This window comes from Pristis pectinata, chromosome 14 (assembly GCF_009764475.1).
Source record: "Pristis pectinata isolate sPriPec2 chromosome 14, sPriPec2.1.pri, whole genome shotgun sequence".
NCBI lineage: Eukaryota > Metazoa > Chordata > Chondrichthyes > Rhinopristiformes > Pristidae > Pristis > Pristis pectinata.
The window spans coordinates 36935617-36962370 of NC_067418.1; the positions used below are offsets into that span (position 1 = coordinate 36935617).

The 26754-nt window shown below is 39.7% G+C and overlaps 1 protein-coding gene across 1 annotated transcript in view; it reads left to right on the plus strand.

Annotated features, from left to right (window-relative positions):
• LOC127577987 (sodium/hydrogen exchanger 10-like) overlaps window positions 1-25720 on the plus strand; it is a 160533-nt gene extending 134813 nt beyond the window's left edge. The window contains exons 18-21 of the mRNA XM_052029694.1: window positions 14900-15048; window positions 20386-20511; window positions 25060-25158; window positions 25709-25720. Of these exons, the coding sequence (XP_051885654.1) occupies window positions 14900-15048; window positions 20386-20511; window positions 25060-25158; window positions 25709-25720 (386 nt within the window). The remainder of the gene's footprint in view (window positions 1-14899; window positions 15049-20385; window positions 20512-25059; window positions 25159-25708) is intronic.
• The last annotated feature ends 1034 nt before the right edge of the window (window positions 25721-26754 follow it).

The following is a 26754-nucleotide window of genomic DNA, read 5'->3' on the forward strand; positions in this document are numbered from 1 at the left end:
CCTTAGAACCAAGAAGGATAAAAGACAATTTAAGAGAGATTTTCAAAACTACGAATGAATTTTGTAGAGTAAATGAGAAAATGCATTTTGGAGAGTAAATGCAAAACTGTTTGCAGTGGCAGAAGAATTAATAAAAAGAGGGCACAGATTTAAAATGCATAGCAAAACTGGAAAAAAAGACACTTTTTTTGAATAATAAGTTGAGATCTCAAACCCACTGCCTGAAATTCTGATGGAAGCAAATTTATTTCTATTTTTCAATAGAGAATTGAATTTGTATTTGAAGGGGAAATGTTTACAGGATTGTGGAGAAAGAGCAGGCATGTTGGACTGAATTGAAAAGCTTTTCCAAAGATTTGGCACAGGCATGTGCATGGTCTCCTTCTCCTGTGCAACATTTCACATACAGGGGATATTTTCTCTGAATATAACTCAAGAACAACAAAGCTAAAACTAAAGTTAGGCTATTCAGGAGTGAAAATAGAAGCACTTTTCATGCAAAGATAAGGGAAATCTGGAAGTTCCTCCCTCTCCTTAAAATAAAATTGTGGGTGCTGGATCAATTCAGATTTTCAAAGCAAACAGATTTTTAAGGCTAACTGAAATGTGTGAAGAGCAGAAGGACAGAGGGATTAAGATTAGTATTACATTGTTGGTTCTTCAGAATGAAACTCAGATGCTGAAAGGCAAAGCTGTCATTAGTGAAGGGAAGGAAGGGATACAAAAGAGAGGAATGGAGGATATTATCATCATAGATTGAATTGAATTGAATTGATCAACAGACTTAAACCTAAGGATGAAACTCAAAATTTAAGACATTGCGAGATCAAGAGCCAATGCAGAGCAACAAGGGCAGAGGTGATATCTCAGCAGATGATCTGAAATTTATGGAGGGTGGTGGATGGGTAGCAGACCAGGAGAGCATTGGAATTATTGAGTATAGGAAACTAGGACTGAGATAGAAATGGAACAAGACATTATTATCTTTTTCAATTATCCTTCTTCCATTTGACGAGTGAGAGAGCTGGAAGGACCTAGAGGTAAGTTGAAGTGTAAAGATTCAGATGACAGTTAGGAATTGAACAGTAACAGCTAATGCTCTTCAGAGTGCAACTTGAATTTGTGAACTAAATGTTTGCTGAGCTGAATGAAAGGTTACAATGTTCAAGTACCATGTGTGGTGAAGTGTTGTGTGAAGGTGAAAGAAACCAATAGGGTGGAATTGCAGAAAGCAGAAGGCCCTTCTCAATTGCTTTTGCAGCCCTTTTTTTCCCAACATAACTTCCTCTCCTCAATTATTTTAATTGTTGTCTTAACCCATTTCCTACTTAGTTTACCTCTTCACTCACCCTGCCTTCAAAATTAATCTATTTCACTCTTACCTTCCACTGTGGGCTGCCTGCTGTGATTTTTAGCCAGTTGCGAAACATATTTTCCAATTCTGCCAAAAAACAGAGGGCCTACAAAGATCACAGAAAAGTGATGAAGGTAGTACATAAAAATGAGGCTAAATCCCATAAAGAGGATGCAAAAATGTAAGTTTGGCCCCAATCTTTTCAACATGTTGTGCTTCCTTTTGTTGACATTTACCCAGTTACCTGCTGTTTCATCCTCGCACTCTTCATTCTTCAGACCTTTTGCAGTTCCACTGTTGATTATTTTAACACTCATTGCCGTTACCTACCTTCTCTGTCTCTCTTAACAGTTGTTGCATTGAATTTGGAAATTTGCCCTTTGATTTCTGTAAAGTACTCATACTCTGGCTTCATAGTTGCTCAATGTCATGACTACTTTATAAAGTAAAAAAAAACTCTCAACACAGTACTTGGAAATCAATAAAGTGCCCAAGGATTCTGGAGCTTGATTGTTGAAGTGAGCATAATTGGAAGTGGATCAAGAGGGAAAAGGGTATGAGATGTGAAGAAATGCTAGAAGATCAAGATAGAAACAAAAAGTGCCAAATGTGTCACTTGGGCATTTTTTTTCTTTTTGCACTACTTTGGATTGCACTACAATCTTTGCACCATTCTACGGTTCTGCATACGTTGTATTTATTATTTACCATGTATGCTGTTCATTCATAAGCGTCATGCGAGCAAGGAATTTCATTGAATCTTGGTGTATAGGGCAATAAATTAAACTGAAATCTGAGGAGAAAGCTTTGATAGTGGGGGAAGTAAAAGGGAGTGGCAACTGAAGCAGAATATATTATTGTGGAGAAGACGGAATCCAAGAACATCAGAAGCAGGAAACGGATTGGACTATTCTGACCCTTGAACCTGTTCTAAGATCATGGCTGTTTAATTTCTGGCCTTTACTCTGTTTTCCTATCCAACCTCTGGGTTCCTTGGCTCTCCTTCGCCCTCAGAATTCTATTAAGGCCTTAAATATACTTAGTAAATGACATGCTATGATGAGGACAAAAGACCTCCTGGTGATAGTGTTGAATAAAATTGGAATTAGGTGACATAGTGGGAAGGAAGATAGGAATGGTAGAAATAGCAGAGGAAGTGGAACAAGAAAGCAGTAATGTGAAAGGAACAATGTACATATCGTTGGACTCCTGGTCCCTTAGGATGATGTGCTAGTGGGTTGGAAGGAAAGGCCAAGAGGAACACTTTTATGTTTCTTGAATAAAGGAGAAAGATTGAAAACAGATATGTGGAAAGTGGAAGTGTCATTTTCTAGGGCCCTGTGAATGAAATATTTGTGCAGAAAAATATAAAACAATGGAATCATTGATAAAGAAGGTGATCAGTCTTCCAGAGAGTGAACCCGCAGAAAGCAACTGGCCCGGATGGTGTCCCTGGCTGTTTTCTTAGATCCTGCACAGATTAGCTGGCGGGGGTATTTGCAGACATTTTCAACCTTTCCCTGCTTTAATCTGAGTTTCCATCTGCTTTAAGAAAACCACTATCATCCTGGTACTAAGAAAAAACAGGTAACGTGCCTTAATGACTACCACCCGGTGACTCTGACATCCACCATCATGAAGTGCTTTGAGAGGCTGGTCATGGCACACATTAACTCCAGCCTCCCAGAAAACCTTGACCCACTGCAGTTCGCCTACCGCCGAAACAGGTCTATGGTAAACGCCATCTCCCTAGCCCTACACTCATCTCTGGAGCGTCTGGACAGTAAATACACCTATGTTAGACTATTGTATGTTGACTACACCTCTGCCTTCAGTACGATAAATCCAACCAAATTCGTCTCCAAACTCCGAGATCTGGGACTCAACACCTACCTTTGCAACTGGATCCTTGACTTCCTGACCAACAGAGTGCAATCAGCAAGCATAGGCAGTAGCACTGCCATGATTACTCTCAACATTGGTACCCTACAGGGCTGTGTCCTCAGCCCTGTTCTCGACTCCCTATACACTCACGACTGCGTGGCCAGATTCTGCTCTAACTCCACCTACAAGTCTGCAAAGATACCATCTCAAATAATGATGAGTCGGAGTGCAGGAAGGAGATAGAGAGCTTAGTGATGTGGTGTCATGACAACAACCTTTCCCTCAATGTCAGCAAAATAAAAGACCTGCTCATTGACTTCAGGAAAGGGGGTAGTGCACATGTTCCTGTTTACATCAACGGTGCTGAGGTCGAGATGGTTGAGAGTTTCAAGTTCCTAGGAGTAAACATCACCAATAGTCTGTCCTGGTCCATCCACATAGATGCCAGGGCCAAGAAAGCTCACCAGTGCTTCTACTTCCTCAGGAGGCTAAAGAAATTTGGCATATCCCCTTCAATCCTCACCAATTTTTATCGATGCATCATAGAAAGCATACTATCTGGATGCATCATGGCTTGGTATGGCAACTGCTTTGCCCAAGACTGCAAGAAACTGCAGAGAGTTGTGGACACAGCTCAGCACATCATGGAAACCAGACTCCCCTCCATAGACTCTGTCTACGCTTCTCACTGCCTTGGTAAAGCAGCCAGCATAATCAAAGACCCCACCCACCCAGGATATCCTCTCTTCTCCCCTCTCCCATCAGGCAGAACGTACAAAAACCTGAAATCACGTACCTCCGGGCTCAAGGACAGCTTCTATCCCGCTGTTATAAGACTATTGAATGGTTCTCTAGTACGATAAAATGGACTCTTGACCTCACAATCTACCTCGTTATAATCTTGTGCCTTATTGTCCACCTGCACTGCACTTTCTCTGTAGCTGTGACACTTTACTTGGCATTCTGTATTATTTTACCTTGTACTATCTCAATGCATTGTTGTAATGAATTGGTCTGTATGGACAGTTATGCAAGACAAGTTTTTCATGGTACCTTGGTAGATGTGACAATAACAAACCAATTTACCAATTGAATTTACCAATTTAAACTTCTGGATTGTGCATGAAAATTTTACAGGTTTACAATTATAAATCTGGCAATCTGAATTAGTAAAATTCAGCATCATGATTTCTGGTGAAATTGTAGCTTACAATCTTCTGATTCCTTTTCCAGTGCACTTACTGTGCTATATTACTACAAGAAATTGGGTTTCATCTTAGCAGATGAGTTTTCATGCCTCAATAAAATTCCTACTATCCAGAATGTACCTCTTCAGAGTTTATGGCTGTGGGATGTATGCCTGAATACATTTAATTCTCAGTGGGGTACAACCTTATTTAGGCAATATGAAAAATGCTCAAATTTTTTAGCTCCCACTGATGTACATATGCCCATATTAGTGCATAGAATTCTTTGTACCTGGATCTCAAATACACTTCTAATGAAATATATAAATGTTACATGCTTTGTTCCCAAATTATGCTGACAACACAGGCCATTTCATGGACATACACAGTTTGGGATATAGACAGCCCTTTGGTGGCATTTACTGGAATTCCAATATCTGTACATTTTGTATTTTCTTACAGGAAAATGCATTACATTAGGTACAGGAACCAAGGCAGAATGTGAAGGGAAAAATAGTGGACCGTCTCTCAATTTCAGAAGCCTGCCCTATTCCTTCCATGATTGGAGGCCGTAGAAAAAATGGGGCAGGGAGACGTCAGAGGCTTTACTAATGCTCAGGGTGAATATCCTATTCTTATTCATTTTCATTCATCTCACATTTTCAGTAAGGCACAACATACCATATACTGTACAACTATGGCATGTCAGATAATATATTACGTCACTTTATTTAAAATAATTTCTTTTCACCATTCTCACAGAATTAATGAAATTGGAATTTATGTCTTGAGTTTATTTTAGTACACTGTTGTAATGCAAGCGATTGGATGGGGATGGAGTGGGGGCTAATTCTTGGTCGCAGGTGAAAATTTCAAGGCAATTCTTTTCATTTGTGGTCTTCTATGTTGATATCTCAAGCTATGGTGTTAACTCTTGACAGCAGCCTTGATTTATTGCTGCATCTGGTTCCAGTATACCAACATGCACTAGGGGATTTTTATCAAAGTTGAGATGAGAGTTAGAACTTGGCGAAGCATTGAGCATGAGTGGGAAACCGCAAGTAAACCTGGGAATTGGTGGAATAGGAATTGATTGTAAATGTGAATGAATCAACTGCCAAGAGGTGTGTATCCCCATATAAGTGCTTCACTGAGCTGCAGGCCACAGCACAGCCTCCCGCTTCCATGTTCACCTGATCGAATGTTGTGAGTTTTGCATTTTCTATGTTGGCTGTGTTTATTAAGACAGATTCTAGGGTGGGGAATATAGATTCAATCTAGGGTACTAGATTGAGGAAAGCTCCTTGCAAGGTTTCAGCTTTCTCACTGTTCATATAGCTGAAGGACTGCTGAACTGCAGGAGAATTGGCACAGGCTCAGGCATGTATGTCTGACCCAGTTGCATCCCACCTTGCTCTTCCAACACTCCCACTCCCCCTTCCCCATGTGGTAGGATAAATATCAGCAAGCAGGCAAGCAGTTGCTATTTTCAAATGTGGTACTAATTGTTGTAGGTCATTTCATTTACCAATAAAAAGAGACATGATCACTTCTATCGTGAGACAGTCATACCCAATTAGAAAATATCCTACAGACATATTTTACAAGCATGGGAAGGACCTAGAAAGAGTAATAGATTAGGCTGTAGAATATTTCTTATTTGAACACATCAATTTAACAGAATGGATGTTGCTGAAGAATTGTTAGTCATACACAGTAAAGATGTAAGATAAAAATAGATAGAATAGTTCTAATCTGGCCTGCATTTTGCATACAGAATTGGGAGAATTAAGAAGGTAGGCTTGTTCCTTGTCAGGTATGTTGCAGAGAAGAAGTTTTGGGATGAAACAGATTTATGATGGACATACTAGTCACAGTAGAGAGAATTTCATGATTGAGCATTTTGGAATGGGACAGCATTTACCTCATGGTGTATTTTGAGAAATAATTGACATTGTGGTTCTCCACAACGTTGGCAATGCTTCCTGTTGGAAACATTGGATTATTTCAGCTTTGCCCAAAAAGCTCATTTCTGATCAGTAAGAATGTGCAATCATGATGATTGCTAAGATAAATGGTAATAGTTGGCACAACATCTATGGAAAAAATGCATTGTGTACAGGTGGTTGGGAGTAGTTGTGCATTATTGTTCATGGACCGATAAATAAACAAGGTTGCCTTGGTTTTATTTTCTCTTGCTGTTGCCTGATATACATACTCTGGGGATAATAATGCCTAGTTACCTTTGTAATTCAAACCTATAGAGAAGGATGATGAAGAAGAAAAAGGCCTGTTTGATATATTAGCACCAGGTACTTGAGACAAAGAATAGGGTGGAGGACTTGTATGCAGGGTCCAGCTTTGATGATTTGCGTCAACCGATTTAGACACACTGATAAACCCATTAAACACAGATTTCAATGATGCACTGTTATATGTAAGAATGTGTCTTCCCTCCAGAAGGCAATTGATACATTGTGGCTGCCAGAGTGGCACAGTAGTTAGTGGCGTTTACTTCATAGCTCCAGTGACTTGAGCTTGATCCTGACTTTAGGTGCTGTCTCCGTGGAGTTGGAATGTTCTTTTTGTGACCTTGTGGGTTTTCCTGAGTTTTCCTCCCTCACCTTTAAGACATGCTCTTCTTAAATGACCACCAAATTACCCCTTAGCATAGGTAAGTGGCAAAGGAATCAAAGGGCAGTTAATGGACACGATGTGGCAGGATTATTAGGAAATAAGGCAGAGAATGGGACTATTGGGATTGCTCTGTAGGGAGGTAGCATGGACCCTATGAGCTGAATAGCATCCTGTGTCATAATAAGCAAGTTATGGATATGCATAGCCATCTTGCATGCACTTTCTTTACATTTTTAAAATTCATTTTTCAGGATAGCATAAGGCTAGCATGTCAAATTGTCCTTGAGAAGGTGATAGTGAGTCACCATCTTGACCACTGCAGTCCTTCTGGTGAAGGCATTCCCGCAATAGGTATTTCAGGATCCATATCTAGTGATAATGAAGGAATAACAATGTATTTTCAAGTCAGTATAGTGTACGACTGGATGGAAGCTTGCAGGTGGTGGTGTTCCTGTGTGTTTGCTTCTCTTGTCCTCCTTTTGTGGTAGAGGCTGCAAGTTTAGGTGGTGCTGTTGCACTGGTCTGGGGGACTTATCTTTAGCACTCGTGTTGGTTCCCAACATCATTGGCCATGGGGATATTCTGGCAGCATCCTCCTCCCATTAGCTGTTGATTGCCTATCACTACTCATAGATCTGGCAGGTTTACAGAATTTTGATCTGTTGCTTAGAGGATCACAGCTCTGTTTATTGCATGCTGTTTTTGCTGTTTAGCCTGCATGGAGCACCAGGTTGATACCTGCTGCTGTTCCAGTGTGCTCTTCTGTCTCCTTACTGAACTGTGGTTAATCCCCTTGCTTGATTGTAGAGTGAGTGATGTGGCAGATCATGAAGTTGCGGTTAATAGCAATTCATATTTTTGTTGCTGCTGCTTGTCCACAGCATCTCATTGATGCTCAATTTTGAGCTGCGAGATCTGTTATGAGTCTCTCCCATTTGGGGCAACTTAATGCCACATAATATGTTGGATAGAGTCCTCAGCATGAAGATGGGACTTAGTCTTTGTCTCAATGAGAGTTGTGTAGTGGACACTTGCACTAATGCTGCCATGGACAGTTGCATCTGTCACAGAACATTTGGTAAGGATGGATTAAGGCAGTGTATGCCTCGTGTGGTTCACTCACTACCTGCCGCAGATCCCAACCGGCAGCTATTGTCCTGGCCATTAGCGATACTAACAAGCCACATTTAGTGATGTTCATTGAAGTCCCTCACCTAGACTACATTTTGTGCCTTTGCTACTTTTAGTGCTTCTTTAAAGTGTTGTTCAACATGGATGAGTTTATCATCTGTAAGAAGTGATAATCAGGCAGAGGTTCTGATGCCTGGAGACTTCTTGAGGTCCAAATCAATATTGAGAACTCCCAAGGCTGTCACTTTCCATTGTACTCCCACCTCTGGTGGATCTGTTCTGTTGGTGGAACATGTTGTATCCACCTTTTATGATGGAGGAGACTGACTGATTGTAATAAATGATTCTGTCTATGACGATGGTAAGCTACTGCTTGTCTAACAGCTCTCCCTGTTTAGACACTAGTCCTCAGGTGTTTACAAGGTCCACCAAGTAACTTCAGTGCCCAGTTGATATCAGGTTGTCCATCTAGTTTTATTTTTCTGTTTTGACTTAGCCATAATGACAAAACCGAATGGCTTGCCCTGGTTGTCCAATGACTCCACATACTGAGGAGGCTGCTATAAACTGACTTTGAATGGGATGCATTGCCATTTCTCCAGTTGTTACTACTCTGCCTTAAAGTTATTCTGCTGAGTGTGCTGCATAAGCTGAACTAGCAAGGCAGACATGTCCAAGGACCCCAAAGGAGGAGCGGAGAAGGGCTTAAGGTTGTACACCCTATTCTGAACAATGAACAGGGACCCATACTCCTATCTCCATCTCTGCATCTGGAGGCAAAGGTTTTCTAGCAGTGACAGGGAGCTGTTACCTTCTGCAGGGGAGATTCCCGGCATGCACTGCCCATCACCCGTGAAGATCACTGTCATTTTGAACTTTTTAGGACTGATAATAATGATCTGTAAGTGATAGGAGTATGGCACACATTAAGCCTTGCATGTGGCTAGTGGCACACTTCATAGGACATTGTATATTAAGATACATTCACTGATCTTTACCTTTGGAAAGTTGATCTGGAAGGTCTACTGACTTCTAACAATGGACCAGATCTCTGGTCTTCTCTGCCTTCTCCATCAAGGCCTGCAGAGCAGCCTGCTGTCTCCCATTTGTCAATGTCTTTCAACACATTGTGAGCATCAGAATGCCTGCCAACATCTGCTGCTACCAAAATACATCTTAGCTTTAAAAGGTGTGATTAGACTTTAAGAAGCTCAAGCTAGCTCTAAGTTGTGCTACATTCTCATAATTTTGGGCCCCTTTTGAGGTAAGCAGCCATTCAAATGCAAGGTTAGTGTATGAACCTGGTGTACTGCTTACATCAGCAGCAACAGGCAAAGACTAATCATGAATCACGATATCCACCTACTGTTTTCTGAGGCTGTCCAGTTTCCCTACCTGTATATTTCTACATATTTGTTGAAAACTAGCTCACTTACCCAGTTCTCCATCCCAGTTTATAATTGGCACACCCATTCAGAAGATTTTAAGCTCTTGTATCTTGATGTCTTTAATCTTTTTTACTGCAAAAGTCCCCAGTTACATCCATTTGTTGAAGATGTGCAAAGAAGGGAAATTATTTTAGCTTAAATATTTAAGATCTATGTAAAATTAAGATATTTAAGATCTGTGTAAATTAAAGAATTTCGTCATTTTGGAATGCAGATTAATTTACTTCAAATGTATGACATGTGGGAATACTTAATAAAAGTGTGATTCTACAACTACAACCAACATGGAAGGTTTAATTGTTTAGCTGGTGTTCAAAGCCCGAGGCTTTTGAAGCCTTGTTACTTCGATTTCTCTAATAAGATAAAAGTACATGATACCATTCAATTTTCAGACTGCAATTTAACTGTCAGCCTGCCAGATTTTTTGCCCTATTTGGGACATTTTTATCCACTTAGTTCAGCTATTACTTCAGAAGTTGGTTCAGTAATGCTAAGAAAGTGCATTTTACAGCTTTTAAAATAATCATCACGAACCATCTCTCATAGAAGTAGGGTACTGATTGCTAAAAGCCAACAATTAGCTACAAGGGAACTGAGATAGAAGTCAGGTAATAACACTAAATGGAGTTGTGCTATTGAAATTTCACTGTGAAGATAGATTTAGTACATTCCATAGTAAATACATCCAGTTTTGTAATTAAGTTATTTTTGTCCATTAAGTCTGGACAGATGAGCTGGTTGTATAGAGAAAATAGGGCTCTTGGACCATATTTTCTTAAGCAGGTCAGAAACCATTTGAACTCATTACATATGTGAAACACTAGATATAATCAGACTGCTCTGATCTTTCTGTGGGCAGGATGAATTGGCTGAACACCAATTATGTCTCCCATAAACTGGAAGTAATTAATATATAAATATATTTATCAAAAGGAATAGGTAATATTTTTATCAACAGCAGTAATGCAAACTTGGCAATGAAATTGTATTTTTATAATTAAAGAAAATATTGTATGTATACCGTTCATCAAAAGATTGATTCTTTATTTTACATTAAATTATATCAGATGTAACACTGTTTTGATCCATCTAAAGCTCTTCTTTAAACATGTGTGACGAAGCATGAATCTAACAACAGCAGGAATCATAATAGGCATTTTTAAAAATGATAATCTAAGCAAAAATAGAAAATACTGGAAACAATCAGTAGATCATGAAACACCTGTGGAAAAAGAAACAAAAGTTAACATTTCAGGTTTAAAATCCTTTGCTAAAGCTGTGAAAGAGAGAAATCAAGTTGATTTTAAGTTGCAAAGGGAGTGAGGAAGGCATGGATAGGACAAAGGGATTATCTCTGATATGGTGAGTCCAGGGTTACTGTTCGGATAAGCTAGAATTTCCTGTTTACCTTATTTCCAACATCTGCATTTTTTCAACTTTTCAGTCCTTGGCCAGTTCTTGCCTTTCCCTGTCTACATTTGCTGCCTGACCTGCTGGACTTTTCTAGTATTCTATATTTCAAATTTCCAGCAACTGCTGTCTTGTGTATCTCACAGTTCCAGCAGATTTTTTTTTAAATTCCATCTGGTGAGGAGAGTTGGGGAAGGGTTGGGCTGAGGGGGAGGGTGTGGAAGGACCGGGTCCCGGGCTCACCGGCTGCTGCCAGTTCCAACAGATTTTTGTTGTCTCTTTTTTGTTCTCCTGATATTTATACCTCCTCTAGACAGATTAGCTGTTAATAACAAGACTTCAGCGCCCTCTCCTAGTTGACGCTAGTCTGTGTCATCCATCATTTTAACATTTAACCAGCTCTGAAGAAAGGTCATCAACCTGAAACATTAACTCTGTTTTTATCTCCATGGACAGTATTTAATCTGCTTTTACCACCGGTTTGTTTTTATTTCAGATTTTCTTTTCGAGCAGTATAAGGGACTAATAATGCAGAATTTTGAATTTTGATCTGGAGATGAGTTCAATTCCCACAACAGTAGCTGAGAAACTTAATTCTGGATTTATTCAATTAACTGAATTTTGAACATATCAATGATGCAATCATGTAATTATTGTATTGTTATAAAAATAATTGATTCACTTATGCCCTTTAGAAAAGAAAATTTACCACCATAATGTAGTCTGACCTATGATAAACTTCAAACCTGGGCCAATGTGATTGACTTAACATTCCCCCTTGAAGTTGCCCTCTAAGCCACTCAGCTCAAGAGCAGTTAAAGATTGCCAGCAACCTTGAATATCCCAGGAATGAATCATAATTAAAGGATAAAACATTTGGAGGTGCACTTACTCATCTTGACCATGCGCATGAGATTATTGAACTTCTTAGAGAACAGGATCCATGTCCTTTAGGGTTCTCTGCACCCATTGTCTAGTGAGTGTGTATCTTGACAGTTTTCCAACTCCTGCAGATACAGCTCATCTCTCCTTTAACAACTCTCACGTGATCTCCAATATCATACCTGGAAGACAATGAGCCTACTTTCTCCTATCAGGCACCACTCTACATTTTTTTCCCAAGTCAGTTTCATTTGGAGGATGTTTAGCACCACCTGCTACAGCCACAATGTTTTTTCCTTATTGAGGATCAGGTTTGTTGTAAGTGGTGCAGGCTAGCTTTAACTGTTACTATTCATTTATTATAATGGTTCCCTGTTAAAATGTGGAGTTTATGCTATCATGATGATAGAATCACTATAATTAACAAATTTGACAAAGTTGTTTTATGTTGAATTTATTGATCATGTTTTAACACATGGTTTGATATTGCTGTCCATTTTCAGAGTCTATCCAGAAAGCCCACTGTATCTCAGAGAATATTCTAGGGATTAACATAATAGTTTTCTGAGAGAGAGGTATGGATGGCCATGCAGATAGAAAGTACTCCATATTATTAGAAGTGGATAATGACCTTCTTCCCTTGGCATGCATGCTGACACAATGTATCTGGATCCGTCTCAGTACTCTCCTGAACTTCTTTGTTGTGAACCGGGTGTGTTTTGTTTAGGACCTTGATTCTCATTTCACATAGGAAATGGGAATGATAAAACATGGTACTATCTTTACTTATCAAAAAGTCTAGGGCATGTTTATTACATTTTGTTTTAAGAGCAAAACTAAATTGTGTGATTAACAATATAGTTTTGTGTTTGCTTATTATAAAATAAACCAGCTGTTTGATTTATATTTGGCCATAGCTAACTAAAGTGCTGAATTTTTGAGTAGCGCATGTAAGATTGCAATTCATAGAGCAAGGGGTTTCATTGTGATGGCGACTTGAGTTACATTATCATATTTAGACATAAATGCTAAATGATAAGGAACATAATATCTGCTCACAAGAGAAACTGTTCAACTTGAGAAACTGTCTTGTGAAAGTCCAAATTTTGGATCCGAAGGTTGAATGGTTTGCTTTCAGATTACAGGGCCTCAGATTTGGACAAAAATATCATAACATATCATAAAAAGACATAAATGTCCAAGCTTTAGGGTGAGAAAAAAACAAGCTGCTAGAGGAACTCAGTGGGAGGGGTAGCATCTGTGGAGGCATCTGTGGATGGTCGACATTTCGGATCAAGACCTTAAGTCAGGATTTTGCCTCCACAGATGCTGTCTGTCCCACTGAGTTCTTCCAACAGTTTGTTATTTGCTTCTGATTACAGCACCTGCCATCTCCTGTGTGTCAAGCTTTTGGGGGAGATGGTGGACTTCAATTAAAAATGTTTTTGAACATTTTGGGTGAATCCCTTGGGAAAAATTGTTTAGTACTGGATATTAGACATGTAAGGTTTTCAGTTATTGAGATGAAATTTATTTTTTAAGAAGTTTTTAAAGAAGGTTTGATAGGCAACCACCAAATTGCACAATAGGCCAGCTATAGTTCAGTGCTATCATTTAAATACTGAATTCCCTTTCAAAATGTGTACTCAGTGTTTGACAAGATATTGACAGAATTTGTAGATAATTCAACTGTGTTTTAGTAATGTGAATGATCTTCTATGGGTTGCCTTCAAGGAGCTGAGATCAAGCACAGGATTCAGATTTAGGAAACAGAATTAAGGGTGGGATATTTGAATATGATAAGCAGAGAGTTGGAGTTTGTTGAAGATGGATTTTTTCCGAAGTATAGATTAAAGAGTTGGTATATGTAGATCTGGGATGCTTGCATGTCACCACAGAATGATATAAATAAAGTGTAAAAGGTTTGTACACTTTTACACTTTATATATTGTAAATAAATATAAATAATTATATTTATTTACACTATATAAATAAAGTGTAAAAGTGTACATATAAACAGATGTATGTACATTTTAGATCCTTGCACTGTATAGAAATAATGACAAGCACAAGATTGTCAAATTTATTGCACATCTTGACTATAATTATTTCAATATATAGGTAATTAGTATTGTCAAGCCACTTCTTAAAATGTACAGAAGACAGCAGTAAATAACAGAAGTCCACTAAGTACTACCTCGTATACATAGCAAAGGATATTACAGATTCAACAATTTTCCCCTTGCAGCCAAGGAAATAAAGTTACGAGCAAGCCTGATATATTCAGGCACTGCATGAGTGATATTGCAGCTTTGCAGTAAACCGGCAAAAGATGTAGGATGGAAAACTTCATCTTCACTTGTGCCAATTTTGAAATTTTTGTAAGGTTCATATGTTGAAGTCACTTTTCCCAGTACTGTTTAGTAAAAAAAAAGACCACTTATCTGCCACATTTCTGGTACAGACTGCAACTTGCTTCACCCCCATGCCTGAGCTATGTGCAAAATGATACATGGAAATTGACAACTTCTGCAAATTCATCTCTATAGTTATCTGATTTGAAATGTTTTATTAAAAATCTACTTAGTTGTGTTCTCATTAATTATAAATAAAATTAAACACCTGATGTACATATAATTCTCATATTTTTAGTGTTCCAGTGGGTAAGTGGTTACATAAAAGGATACCCCTTTCTGTATATGTCTTCTCACACTGTAGTTATTTTCTAAGTACTGTCCTACCAATCAGTTTCATCAAACTTTACAGTTCTACTTGGTTTGGAATTAGTTCAGCAGTTGTAAAACACCATATTCTGCACTATATTTTTAAAATCTACTCTGTTTCTTAGCCTGTCACATTTTAATTGTGCATAATGTTTCAAATATGAAGCATCCAATGTAAAAATAAAACATAGTTTACAAGTTCTGTAAAACTATGTGAAAATAATAGTTTTGTTGTTTGTTTAGGTCTTCTACAACGTGACCATCCAGAGATAGCAATATCAGTAAAGACCAGACAGGCAGTCCGAACTGTGCTTAACAGTGCCAGGGACACGGTCCATGCTTTAATGTCTGGAGGTCTTCTTGATGATGCAGAAGCATTAAAACTACAAACGGTATTGCATACTTAAAATCCTAGATATTTCTATTTTACCAATGTAATAATATCTTTTATTAGATCTTTATGTGTCCAATTATACCTATATTTACACATACATGCTGACTTATATAAAATGGTTTAATAAAGTATGTACTTGCATTAATCATTTATTGTTGCACACATTAACATGCATACCTTTATGCAGATTGCAGAGCACACATACCTCTGGTGACCCTCACATTTAGGATGACTGTAATCATCAAAAATATTTCTGAAATGGTGAATTCACTATGAAAGTGTAAGGCAGCAATCCTTGGTACTTTGTCACAGGTGTGGTTGACTTGGAGTCAGTCAGTTGCTACAGCTGTTCTGGGAATCTGTAACCTCCTGCTCCATTCGCACAGACATTTGTTTCCAAAGTGAGAGGGGATAGCAGATGCATCCACATATGTGGCAGGAGGTGGCTGATGGGATTGATAGGTGGGTAGTTAGTGAGGTGGTACACTCTGTCACACAGGGCTCCTAGAAGCTTCTGATGCATAGCCTCAAGGTTCTCAATACCATCCCAAATGCTCCTTTTGAGCATTTGTGAGCCAGATTTTCCCAGGAGGATGCTTTGAGCATGTTTTTGAATTTTTTTTCTCTGTTTGCATGGTAATCTCCTCCCATGACAGAGTCTGGAATAGAGTGATTCTTTTGGAAGCCTGGTGTCAGGCATGTGAATAAGATGGTCTGCATAATGTAGCTGGCTGACAGAGGATGCTGATGATGGTTTGCTTTTTTTTGAGTATTGTTGGAACCGTACTCATCTCAGAAATGTGAAGTTTTCCTTCATTTTTCCAAAGTGCCATGTAAATAGTTGAAAGGCTTGTCACACAGGACCCACTGTCAGATCTCCTCTTGCAGCTACAGTTAAGTTCTTGTTCAATGACAAACTCCAGGATTTCGAAGAGGGGCATAGAGCAATAATAATTCTGTTGAATTTCAAAGGGAGATGGACAGACTTCCATTTGTTGCATTTGGTTGTTCCTTGACACCTATTGTATGTGTAGCCCTGTGTCATTTCCACCTATCAGCTTCTTGCATCATTCCCACTCTCTCCCTCCCTCACCTGCCGATCAGCCCCCTCTCATCTGTATCCACCTATCACTCGCCAGCTCTTGCTCCACCTCTTTCCCCCCAACTTTTTATACTGGCTATCTCCCCTCTTTCCAGTCCTGATGAAGATTCTTGACCTGAAACATCGACTGTCCATTTCCCTCCGTATATGCTGTCTGACCCGCAAAGTTCCTCCAGCATTTTGTGTGTTGCTCCAGATTTCCGGCATCTGCAGTCTCTCTTTTGTCTGGCAAAACACTTGCTCTTTGGCTTCTTTTCCTTCCCAACAAAGATGAGAGTGCACTCGTTGATCCTCCATCCACCTATCAAAGTTTGCTAAGGAAGTGGCCCTGGAAATAGTCAAGATATTGAAATGGATTGCAACTAAAGGGAAATGGGGCCTCACACCTACATATTGACACCTACACATCTCTCAAAACCAAACTACTTGCATACAAAGCTCACTCATTTCATTCAATAAGGTATCAATGGCAAATGACAATTGAGCATATTGATTTCCAAAGCTGTAAACATTCTTGCTTTCAGATGGCATTCTAAAAGCTACCTTGTAAAAGAAAACATATCCCCGTCTGGTTATTCAGCACATCACTGACCTGCAGAAGTGTGCTCACTGGTTCATTGCTTGAAGGGAAGTATGGAAAGGTCTCAAGAAGGCTAGTGGTGATAGGGAACATGAAAATGGGGCTCTGATCAGACTAACATCTCAGATTATCTTCTCTCCTTCCACTAAGAATGCCACAGGCTGCCTAGTATCCCATTTGCAGTCCACCCCTGCACAGCTGCAGATGGACCAGGTTGTGGAGAGGCCCTTGCGGGCTCACAGGTTCTAAAATCTGCAGCTCACCCATTGCCTGATTGGTCAGATGTGATTTAGAAAGAGGAAAAGTAAAGGTATTAGTGTTGTAAGCAATGGTTTCAAAAAGTTAAATTTCTACTTTTTGAACTCTCAGAAAAATATTTGTTCAATTGTACTTTCTGGCCTCTGGCCTATAGTGTTTACAGTTTTTCAATGGAAAATGGTCTTTTAACTTGTGTGGAATGAGGAAGGGAATGGACTGGCTGTGAGAAAAAGGGGAATAGATGAGGTGTGAAGTGGGTGGTAAACTAATTTATGCTCGTAAATGCGGCTGAAGTATGGGGAGGGTTTCCATTGCTGTCATATACATAACCTAATTGAAGTCCACATTTAATAGCGTATCCCATGCACCAGCAGGTGCTGCTCCTCTAGCATTTCCAATATCTATGACTTTCTCTTCCTACTGCCCTTTTTCCAAAGAGTCTGCATCTTCCCCTGCATTTTTTTCCAACACTAACCACCCCCCTCCCCCCCAGCTGCTGTGCTGTGTTGTGGAGTGTGTATCAGACCAGCACCACTCTTTATATCCTACCAGGTTCTATCATGTTATTTTCAGCATTCCATTGGATTGCTCTATGATATTTTAAGCATCACATAGGCATTGTAGCATTCCAGAGCATTTTTGGTTGGCATTTGTGCTGGAGTCATAAACCAGATTTTCAGCAGTTTGTCTTTTTTATCCCAGTGGAGCCAGCCTTTGGAGGATGGAATAGATTAGTTAAGGTGAAATGACACAGGATAGAAAAATCATGCTGATTAAGTATATTGCACACCTTGGAGAAATGATCAAGTGTATTGCACTCACCTTTCTATGATTGCAGACAAACTGGACATTAAGAATGGAATCCTTTCTGATTAATGAAACCCTCATAATTGTAATGTATTAACAATCACTGTGATTGTTGAAGATTGGTGTAGAGTTAGAGCAACAAATCTAGGCATCCTATTATTCTACCTCTTCCCCAACCCTCTCCCAAGCAAGACATTGGTTTTCTCTGTACACAGTTCTATATAGCCAACTGACAAATATTTCATAAGTTCTCCAGCAGAACCCTGGAATGATCCTGAAGAGTAGAAAACAACACTGGTTATTAACAGGGCATATCCACCAAGTTCAACAGGCTACAAGACTTCTTTAAGAAAGCAAAAGAGGTCTGCTATTATTTGGCTTGATAGCATCCTGAGATATTGTTGTTCTGACATATTTAGAAACTGCGCCTCTGCCTCTGACCAGCATGGTATGATCTCTTGCAAGCTGTGAAGAGTTCATCTCTTTTGTACAGCTGTAAGTGGGCCACAGCAGTCTGACACTGATCTTGAGGATCCTGTGAATGTCAAGCCTGCTGCTCCTCTCGAATCCATCATATTGTTGCATGAAAAACAGCCATCTTCAAATGTAAGTGCACAATTGGGGAAATAAATTGGCAGGTCCAAAACTGTAAATAATGGGCAATGACTTTAAGCTGGATGGCATAGAGCTTCAGCAGTTATTGTTGCTCCTTCACTGTTCCTGGGGCCTCGGTTTGATCCTGATCTCAAGTGCTATCTCTGTGGAGTTTGCATGATCTCTCCATGAATGTTTGGGTTTCTACTGGTTTCTTCCCAAAGCCATGCCAGTAGGTTAATTGGCTCCTGTAATTTACCCCTCAGTTTAGGTAAGTGGCAAAAGAATTAAGGGAGAGTTAATCAGCATGCGAGAGAGAAGACATTACAGAAGTACAAGAAAATAAGGAAGTGATGGGACTGATGACATTCCACCGGTGGGAGCCAGCACAGACTCTGTAGGCTGAATAGCTGCCTTCTGTGCCCTAATAATTAGTAGACAATACCCTGGAAACAGTCTCAAAATTAGCTATGGAAAGAACCAGCACAACTGAAGTAAATATTTTGTAGATCCACTCGGGAGAGTAGTTGAGGAGGATTGTGAGTTTACATTGCAAACTTCTCAGCATCCATTCATTGTTTCAAAGAGAAATTTCAGTGTCTTCCCTGGATTAAAATGCCAGATCCGCAATTGCTCACTCTTAATAATCAATTAACATAATTGAATTACCAGTCCACCGAACTCATGAAGGTTTCTTTCTCACATTTTTGACCTCCCAATGGAGCCTGTTCAGCCCTGCTGCAGTAAAACCTGCCTTATCAGAAGGGCTCCCCCTCTCCCTGCTATCATTTTCATAGGCAATTACTTGAAAAGTCTTGTACAGCTCTCTCAACTATTAGTAAGAAGATGTTTTCAAAGACATGTGGATGGGATATAACTTCGGTAAATCTGGTGCTCAGTTTGATTTGTGGATCATCCAGTTTTATCCTACTGTTTTTCTTCACCAGTGTACTTGCCAAGTCATTTGTTGTTCGCATATAGACTAAACTAGGGACAGAGGACATATTTCCTTGAATGAAGGAATCACTTGGATTTTTATAACAATCTGGGAGTTTCTTGGGCACCATTACTGATACAACATTTTAATTCAGGACTTATTTGATTACTGGGATTTTAATTTCCCAACTGGGTTTTAGAGCTCTTATCTCTGGATCATTATTCCAGATCTCTGGATTAATGATCCAATAATTTAACTACCATGTTCCCAAGTAACTGTATGTTCTGAAATCCAATAGTAATAAACGCTTCATAATTGTAAGTTTTAACTGTGGGAGAATCATGCCAATTAATTTGAATTAACACCAAATATATTACACTGTAAACAAATACACTAGTGACACAAAACCAGGGCTACAATTTATGCTGTTGACTAGTCAATTACTGTAAGAGTGCAAAGTGTGATTTTGATACTGAATTACTGAACAACCAGCCACCACAGAAGTACAACAATTGCACTAAGTTTTATGACTGAGGTAACACACGGGTACTTAAACAACAGCAATACAGAAAGAAAACACTCATCCAGCACTTCACGAACTGCCGTTCTCCAGCAACCTGCACTGCAGATGGGTCACTTGGACTGATATCGGGGTACTGCCAATGGAGTTCCCTGGCCCATGGGAGCGCCCTGGCTGATATCAGGGCAGCACTGAGGGAGCTCCCAGGCATCCTCTGCCACTGCACGTTACTTATGTCTTTTTGTTTGCCTGCTCAGTAATGATTGTCAACTCATTAGTGAATGCTGTATAACAGTTCCCTTATTCTCTAACCTTTAGTATTATTAATTGAAAACATACTTAACTCTTAACTAACTGGTACATTTCACTAACAAGCACCCAATCCCTTGCCCCCCCAACCCCCCCCCCCCCCCAGCACCCTGTATCCCACGTTCATCATGCATGCAATATAGTAAAGTTTTACTGAACATGTATATTGGTACCATTCTACATTAGCTTTGGACTAAGTTTTTATTACTTGCTATTTTTGGGAAATAGATGATTGAAGTAAAGATGATGCGTCTTCTGAAATTCCCTCCTTCCATACAACCTCCAACTGCTGAAGAGCTGCTAAAAAATTTGCCCTGGCTGCAGAATGCAGAGAAGCAGATTGAGTTCATTAAGGTATTTATTTATTGGTGCTTTCTTTAAATATTTTTTCAATATCATACAAATCACTGAAGATGTCAAACAAGGCAGAATCCCTGCCAAACATGAAGATAAATAAAAAGAAAATAAATCTGTCATCAGAAGAAGAACCCATAACAGATATTTTGATCACAATAGAGCATTTATTCACAACTGTCAGGGCAAATTGTGAAAGCCTTGCAAATTATTGTGGATTGACCCAGTTTCTGTGCACTCTGTATATAGTTTATAACTACCTTATCAACTCTGATTATAACAGTTATTAACTTCTGGGCTAAAATGGATTGTTCAACCACAGAACAAGTTCAGGAAATTATTCTGCCCACTCTTACAATTTGTTATCCATTTAACAAAACACAGGTGGATATGTTTAATTAGATGATCAGTTCTCCCCTGCACCTTCTTTTACTGTATGGGGTATCTTAGAGTAATAAGTGCTGGTGAAGCCAAACAATCATTAGCATGTGGAATAGGTTATGATGCAATCTCATAAGGAGGAGCAAAGTCTTCATGGACTTGACCTGGAAGAATATCTGCAAGCAATTTTGAAAATAGTGAAGTTAAGAGGTAGTCCGCATAAACACGTTTAGTTTCCACATTCCTTGTAAGTCAAAGGTCCCTTATGCTTGACAACCTCTCCAGAAATCTTCAGGCACTTTGAATGTCTGAATCCCCAACACCCTCTCCATAGGTTGGAATGTCTGGACAAGCCTGGTCAACTTATTATGAACTTCCAGTTGCTGCAGTTGATGTTTGGAAACAGGCTTGAACAATGCCAGCTGAGTGCAAAGTTGATATTTTAAAAATAACTCAGCAGGTGTCCTTTAGGTCACTGTGTGAGGTATGTTCGGTACGCAAATAAGAATTGAGACAACTTTCAGGAAAAAAGAATAGACAGCGAATCCTGTTTTGTCCAGGCCTCCTTGAAGCCCCCTCATCTGCACTGTTAGCTGTAGAATGATATGGTGGTGACAAAATGGGGCAGATCCCAATCAGTTTCATGAAAAATTCAAGTCATGTACAATCAACTGAGCACCATTGCCTGATACACACTGCCTTTGTAATTCATAAGATGTAATGAAATGCCTTGGAAGATGGGCAGCCCTGCAGTGGTGATCAGTTGTTTGGGAAGCACATCCAGCCATTTCTAGTGGATGTCAATCAACCAGAAAATGCTGCTTATCCACTTTACATTGTCCACATTAATGTGGTCCCATGTTGCAGTGGCTCAGGACAATGGATGCGAAGGTGCAAAAAAAAAGGGTGGTCTCACAGGGCAGATGTTGACTCACAAAATTCTGTCTTGATCCAGTCCTGGCCATTGGAGGCAACAGTGGATCAAGGCCTTCAAGCAAGGAATGCCAGGGTGAAACTCATGAAGATCATCCATTAACTGTTTCCTCTACATTGGAGCTATTATGAATCTGGAACCCCAGAAAATAGAGTCTTGATTTGTGGATAGCTGATCCTTTACTCAAAGAAAGGACAGAGTGTCGCATCAGGGTTGTGTCAGCAAATCAGGATTAAATCCAAAGCTTTTGAAAGGACAGGATTTGCCTCGTCTCTGTCCCAACCCGATATCACGATGATAGATCCCAATATATAGTACCTGAAATAATGCTCCATAATCGTCACTTCCTGCATGATTCACCATCCGGGACGTGCCCTCTTCACATTACTACCATTGGGGAGGAGGTACAGGAGACTAAAGACCCACACTCAACATGAACAGCTTCTTCCCCCTCCGCCGTCAGATTTCTGAACGGTCCATGAACTCATGAACACTACCTCGTTATTCTCCTTTTGCACTATTTATTTATTTTGTAAATTATAGTAATTTTTATGTCTTGCACTGTATCGCTGCCGCAAAACAACACATTTCACAACATACCAGTGGTAATAAACGATTCTGATTCAATTAAGACATTATATCAGCATTTGCGCGGCCCTGAGGTACTCAATATCGGCAAACAAGGTTAAAGTCCACTTCAGCATTCTTAGTGCTGGAGCTGTTGATATGCTGATTTTCATCCATGTGAGGTCAAAAGGATTTAAAGTGTGTGAGCAAATTGAATTTTCAGCTATACAAATATTAGTGAAATTTCTTTGACTCCAAAGAATATGCTCAGTGCTTTTATTTTGAGCATAATTTCACAAACTTGGTGTCAGGTTCTGAATGCAATTGGATGTCCTACAACTGAAGGTATTACATATAAGATGATGCACATACTCCATATGGGGATGCATCACAAGCAAGTCTCAGAAGCTTAGCTGAATTGTCGTGTGCTAGCCACTTACAATGTAAAAGTTGGTACTTGTACTGCTGAAGTGCATCTTCATGCCATAAAGACCAAAGCCATCGGGCCTCAGCTTGCAATAATTCAAAGTAGCTGTAGCCATGTTGGCAAAGAAATGGCCATAATAATTCAACAACCCAACAATGGTTTGAGCTTTACCACACTGGTTGGTGCTGGCGCATTAATACCTTGAGCTGAGTCAGGTTTAGGCCCTAAACATTAATCCTGGCCATGATCATGACAGGTCGAGCCACTGCAAAATATGTTTCATGGTATGCTGGAAAAATCGCTGGTACTGTTGAAACTTAGTTGCTGATCTATGTGCAGCCCTTCCTGGTTGTTAATGGTCAGGTAGACATCTGGCTCTGATTCAACTCTGACGATGAATAAATCCAGTTTACTGAAGAACTTTCCACCAGCCAAAGCAGCAAATAAATCATCAGCATTGGTAATGGATATGTCTCATCTCTTAATCAGTGATTTACCATGATCTTGTGGTAGCCAGAAAGCCTCACAGCCCTGTCTTGCTTTAGTATAACTACAGATGGGAGCTGCCCAGTTACACCTCACAATGCACAACATGATACCATATTACCCCAGATGATGCAGTTCATTTTAAACCACTTCCTTCAAGGCAGAGAACACAGGTTGGGGTGTATGGAAGATTGGAGTGGCTTTTGCATCCATGAGGATCTTTGCTTTGAAATCCTTTATTCCCCCCCCTCTCAGTGATAGAACCGTACCTTTCCAACATTTCCTGTGGTGTCTACAACGGCGATCTGTATTGCGCACACTGAAGGGAGCAGTCTTCTCCCAGCTCGGCTTCACACCCAGTTGGGGCATTATGTGGATGTAGTATGGAGCAAACCAAAATTTAAAGCTACCCAAAGGGTGTTTGCAAGTCTGTTTGTGTAGTTTCATTTGAATGAAATATGCAGCAGGGCAACATGGAAGTCTTGGAACAATGGGATAATGATATTGGTGTGGGTCACTTTTATCACTTAAGTAATGCATGTTTATAAAACTGGACATGTAGAGGTGACCATGTTTGTGTAGTGTGCACTGTTACAGGAAACTCCTGAGAATTCCCCTTCTACGTGTAGAGGTAAAATGAGGTTTCGTAAAGATGTATTTGCAATCAGTAGAGGAGACACGTTTCAAAGTGCAAGGCTAACATATTGTTGCCTCGGCTTAGTCGCTGGTAGTTTTCTCTGCTTTCTGTTTTTGAAGAAGAGTTTTCGGTCCCTTCTAGGTGCCTCATGGTGCAGGGCTTTATACAGATCCTGGCTGGTCAATAAAGCATTGTTTAAAAGTAACATTTCGATGGTTATTCCATGAAGTTCTAGAGATGAGTAAAAAATTTATGATGTAATCAGCATTGCTCAGGGCTTGAGGAATACCAAGTTGTATTGTCCATCAGGGAAAACATAATGCACACATTGAAAGCTTCTGACCAAAGGCAGTTGCTACGCAATGGCATCCATAGCTAATCAGCTTTGATTGCATGAATTGGAGCAGTAGGACTATTTTTCCAGCAAGGCTCGACATAAACACCTATCAGTGCTTAGAGGACTTTGCGTTCCTTGAGATCACCTGTTAATCATTTCACTGACTCTCAGACCAGCCGACTTGTGCATGTTCTACAACTATGCAGAAATAGATGATTACTAATAGAAATGTTCCCCATGTTATCATCCTAAATGTGAGTTAATAATATAGGGGAGAAATAATTTGCACACTTAAGCCACACCAATTTATCACAATGCAGGTTACACAAAATGTGTGCTCCTTCCTTGTTATTGTGATTGTAGTATTGAGCCAAAGCAAATTAAATTTTCTTTGCAATAGTGTGTATTCATGGGGTACAGTTTTTGAATGATTAGCACCAGCTTAAAGTACTGGAATACTGCCTGCTCTGAAAGGGAGGTAGTCATTGCTCCAGCTACTCCTAAAGGTCATTCCAAAGCCTGAGAAAGTCTACTACAATTGTGTTGTAGCAGAGCAAAGATGGGACACTCTGATTTCCTGATGCGGTTGTGGAACTCTTGGTAGGATGAGATAGAATAAAGAAGATAAGTCTGGTTTGGTATATCAGTGACTGCATAAACATAAGATGTAAGTTCACTGTTCATTAGATTTATGTATGGACTGGATATAACTTTAATTATGGTTGTTTTTTGAGTACTGTACATTTGAAATTTAATTTTACTTATTTTCCTTCCTCTAGTACAGAGCAAAACTGCTTTACTTCGATTATGGAGATATTGTTGTGCACCAAGGAGAACATCCACGAGGGATTCATCTGATTGTATCAGGAATGGTTAGGGTAAGTCTCAATTCAAATAGTCAGATTTGTATCTCAGCTGAACTCATTAACATTTATCTTTTGTGTTATTATTCAGTAGACTTGCACAGCCTATCACTGTTCCCTCAGTATGTTTCAGTATGCAAAATCAGTGGTGTGCTTGCTGTTGGGTTAATTCCTCACAGTCTTACTCTTAAAATATTCAATTCATCTGATATATAAAACCTTTTATGGGGAAGTTGCTAATTTCTTCTGGGGAAAATGAAACGGCCTGTTTTAGGATTACGTCTTCTTGTTCTCAGTAGATTATTGTTTTAACTTAACAAATGCCTTTATTATTTCAAACAGTTGGTGAGATCGCCCTACATCCAACTAAGTTCAATATTACAATACAAATTAGATTTATACAATTTGTCCTCTTGATTTAACCCTGTGAGCCCTGGTGTAATTTTGATGAATCTGCACTATCCTATCTGGTATGTCTTTAAAGTCACAGTGCCCAAACCCGAATGTATTTCTTAAGGCGTAATCTGATTTTACAAACTAAAGCATAAATTTTTCATTGTTCTAGCTGTGGCATTGAGATTCATACCAGTCTTTGTTGGAGGATTCTCTGTATTGCACATGCTCAGGGGATGAAAGGCTATGGTGAATGAATGGGAATGCTGAATTGACAGTTGATCAGCTGTGATCTTATTAAGTGGTTGAGCAGGCTTAAGGAGCTGAGTTGCTTCATCCTCCTCTTAATCCATCTGTTTGTGGACTTTGATATCCTGTGATTGCGTTCTGTGTAGATCATTAATTTAAAAAAAAATCAAAACGGGAAGAAGTGCAGATAGACAGATAAATCGCAAGGGCCATGACGAGGTAGACTGAGAGATCAAGAATTCATCTTTTATCATATAAGAGGGCTATTCAAGAGTCTGGTAAAAGCAGGATAGAAGCTGGTGGTACTTGTTCTCAAGCTTCTCAATCTTCTGCCCAGTGGGGCAGGGGAGGAGCAGGGAGAGAGCATGACTGGGCTGGGAGGAGTCCTTGAATATGCTGGCTGCTTTCCCAAAGCAGCGGGAAGTGTAGTCAGAGTCAATGGAGGGGAGACTGGTTGTTGTGATAGACTGGGCTACTTTCACAACTGTGCAATTTCTTGAAGTCTAGGGCAGAGCAGCTGCCATACCAATCCAGATAGGATGCTTTCTATGATGTATCTATAAAAATTAGTGAGGGTCATCGAGGACATACCAAATTTCCTTAGCCTTCTGAGGAAGTAGAGGCGCTGGTCTGCTTTTTTGGCCATAGCATCCATGTGGCTGGACCAGGACAAATTGTTGGTGATATTTACACCTAGGTGTCTACGTGGGTTTCCTCCGGGTGCTCCGGTTTCCTCCCACATTCCAAAGACATACGGGTAGGTTAATTTGGGTTTAAGATGGGTGGCGCAGACTCCTTGGGCTGGAAGGGCCTGTTACCACGCTACAAATAAAAAAAAAGAACTTGAAGCTGTCAACCCTCTCCACCTCAGCGTTATTGATACAAACAGGGGCATGTATTCTGCCCCACTTCCTGAAGTCAAAAACCAGCTCTTTTGTTTTGCTAACTTTAAGGAAGAGGTTGTTGTTT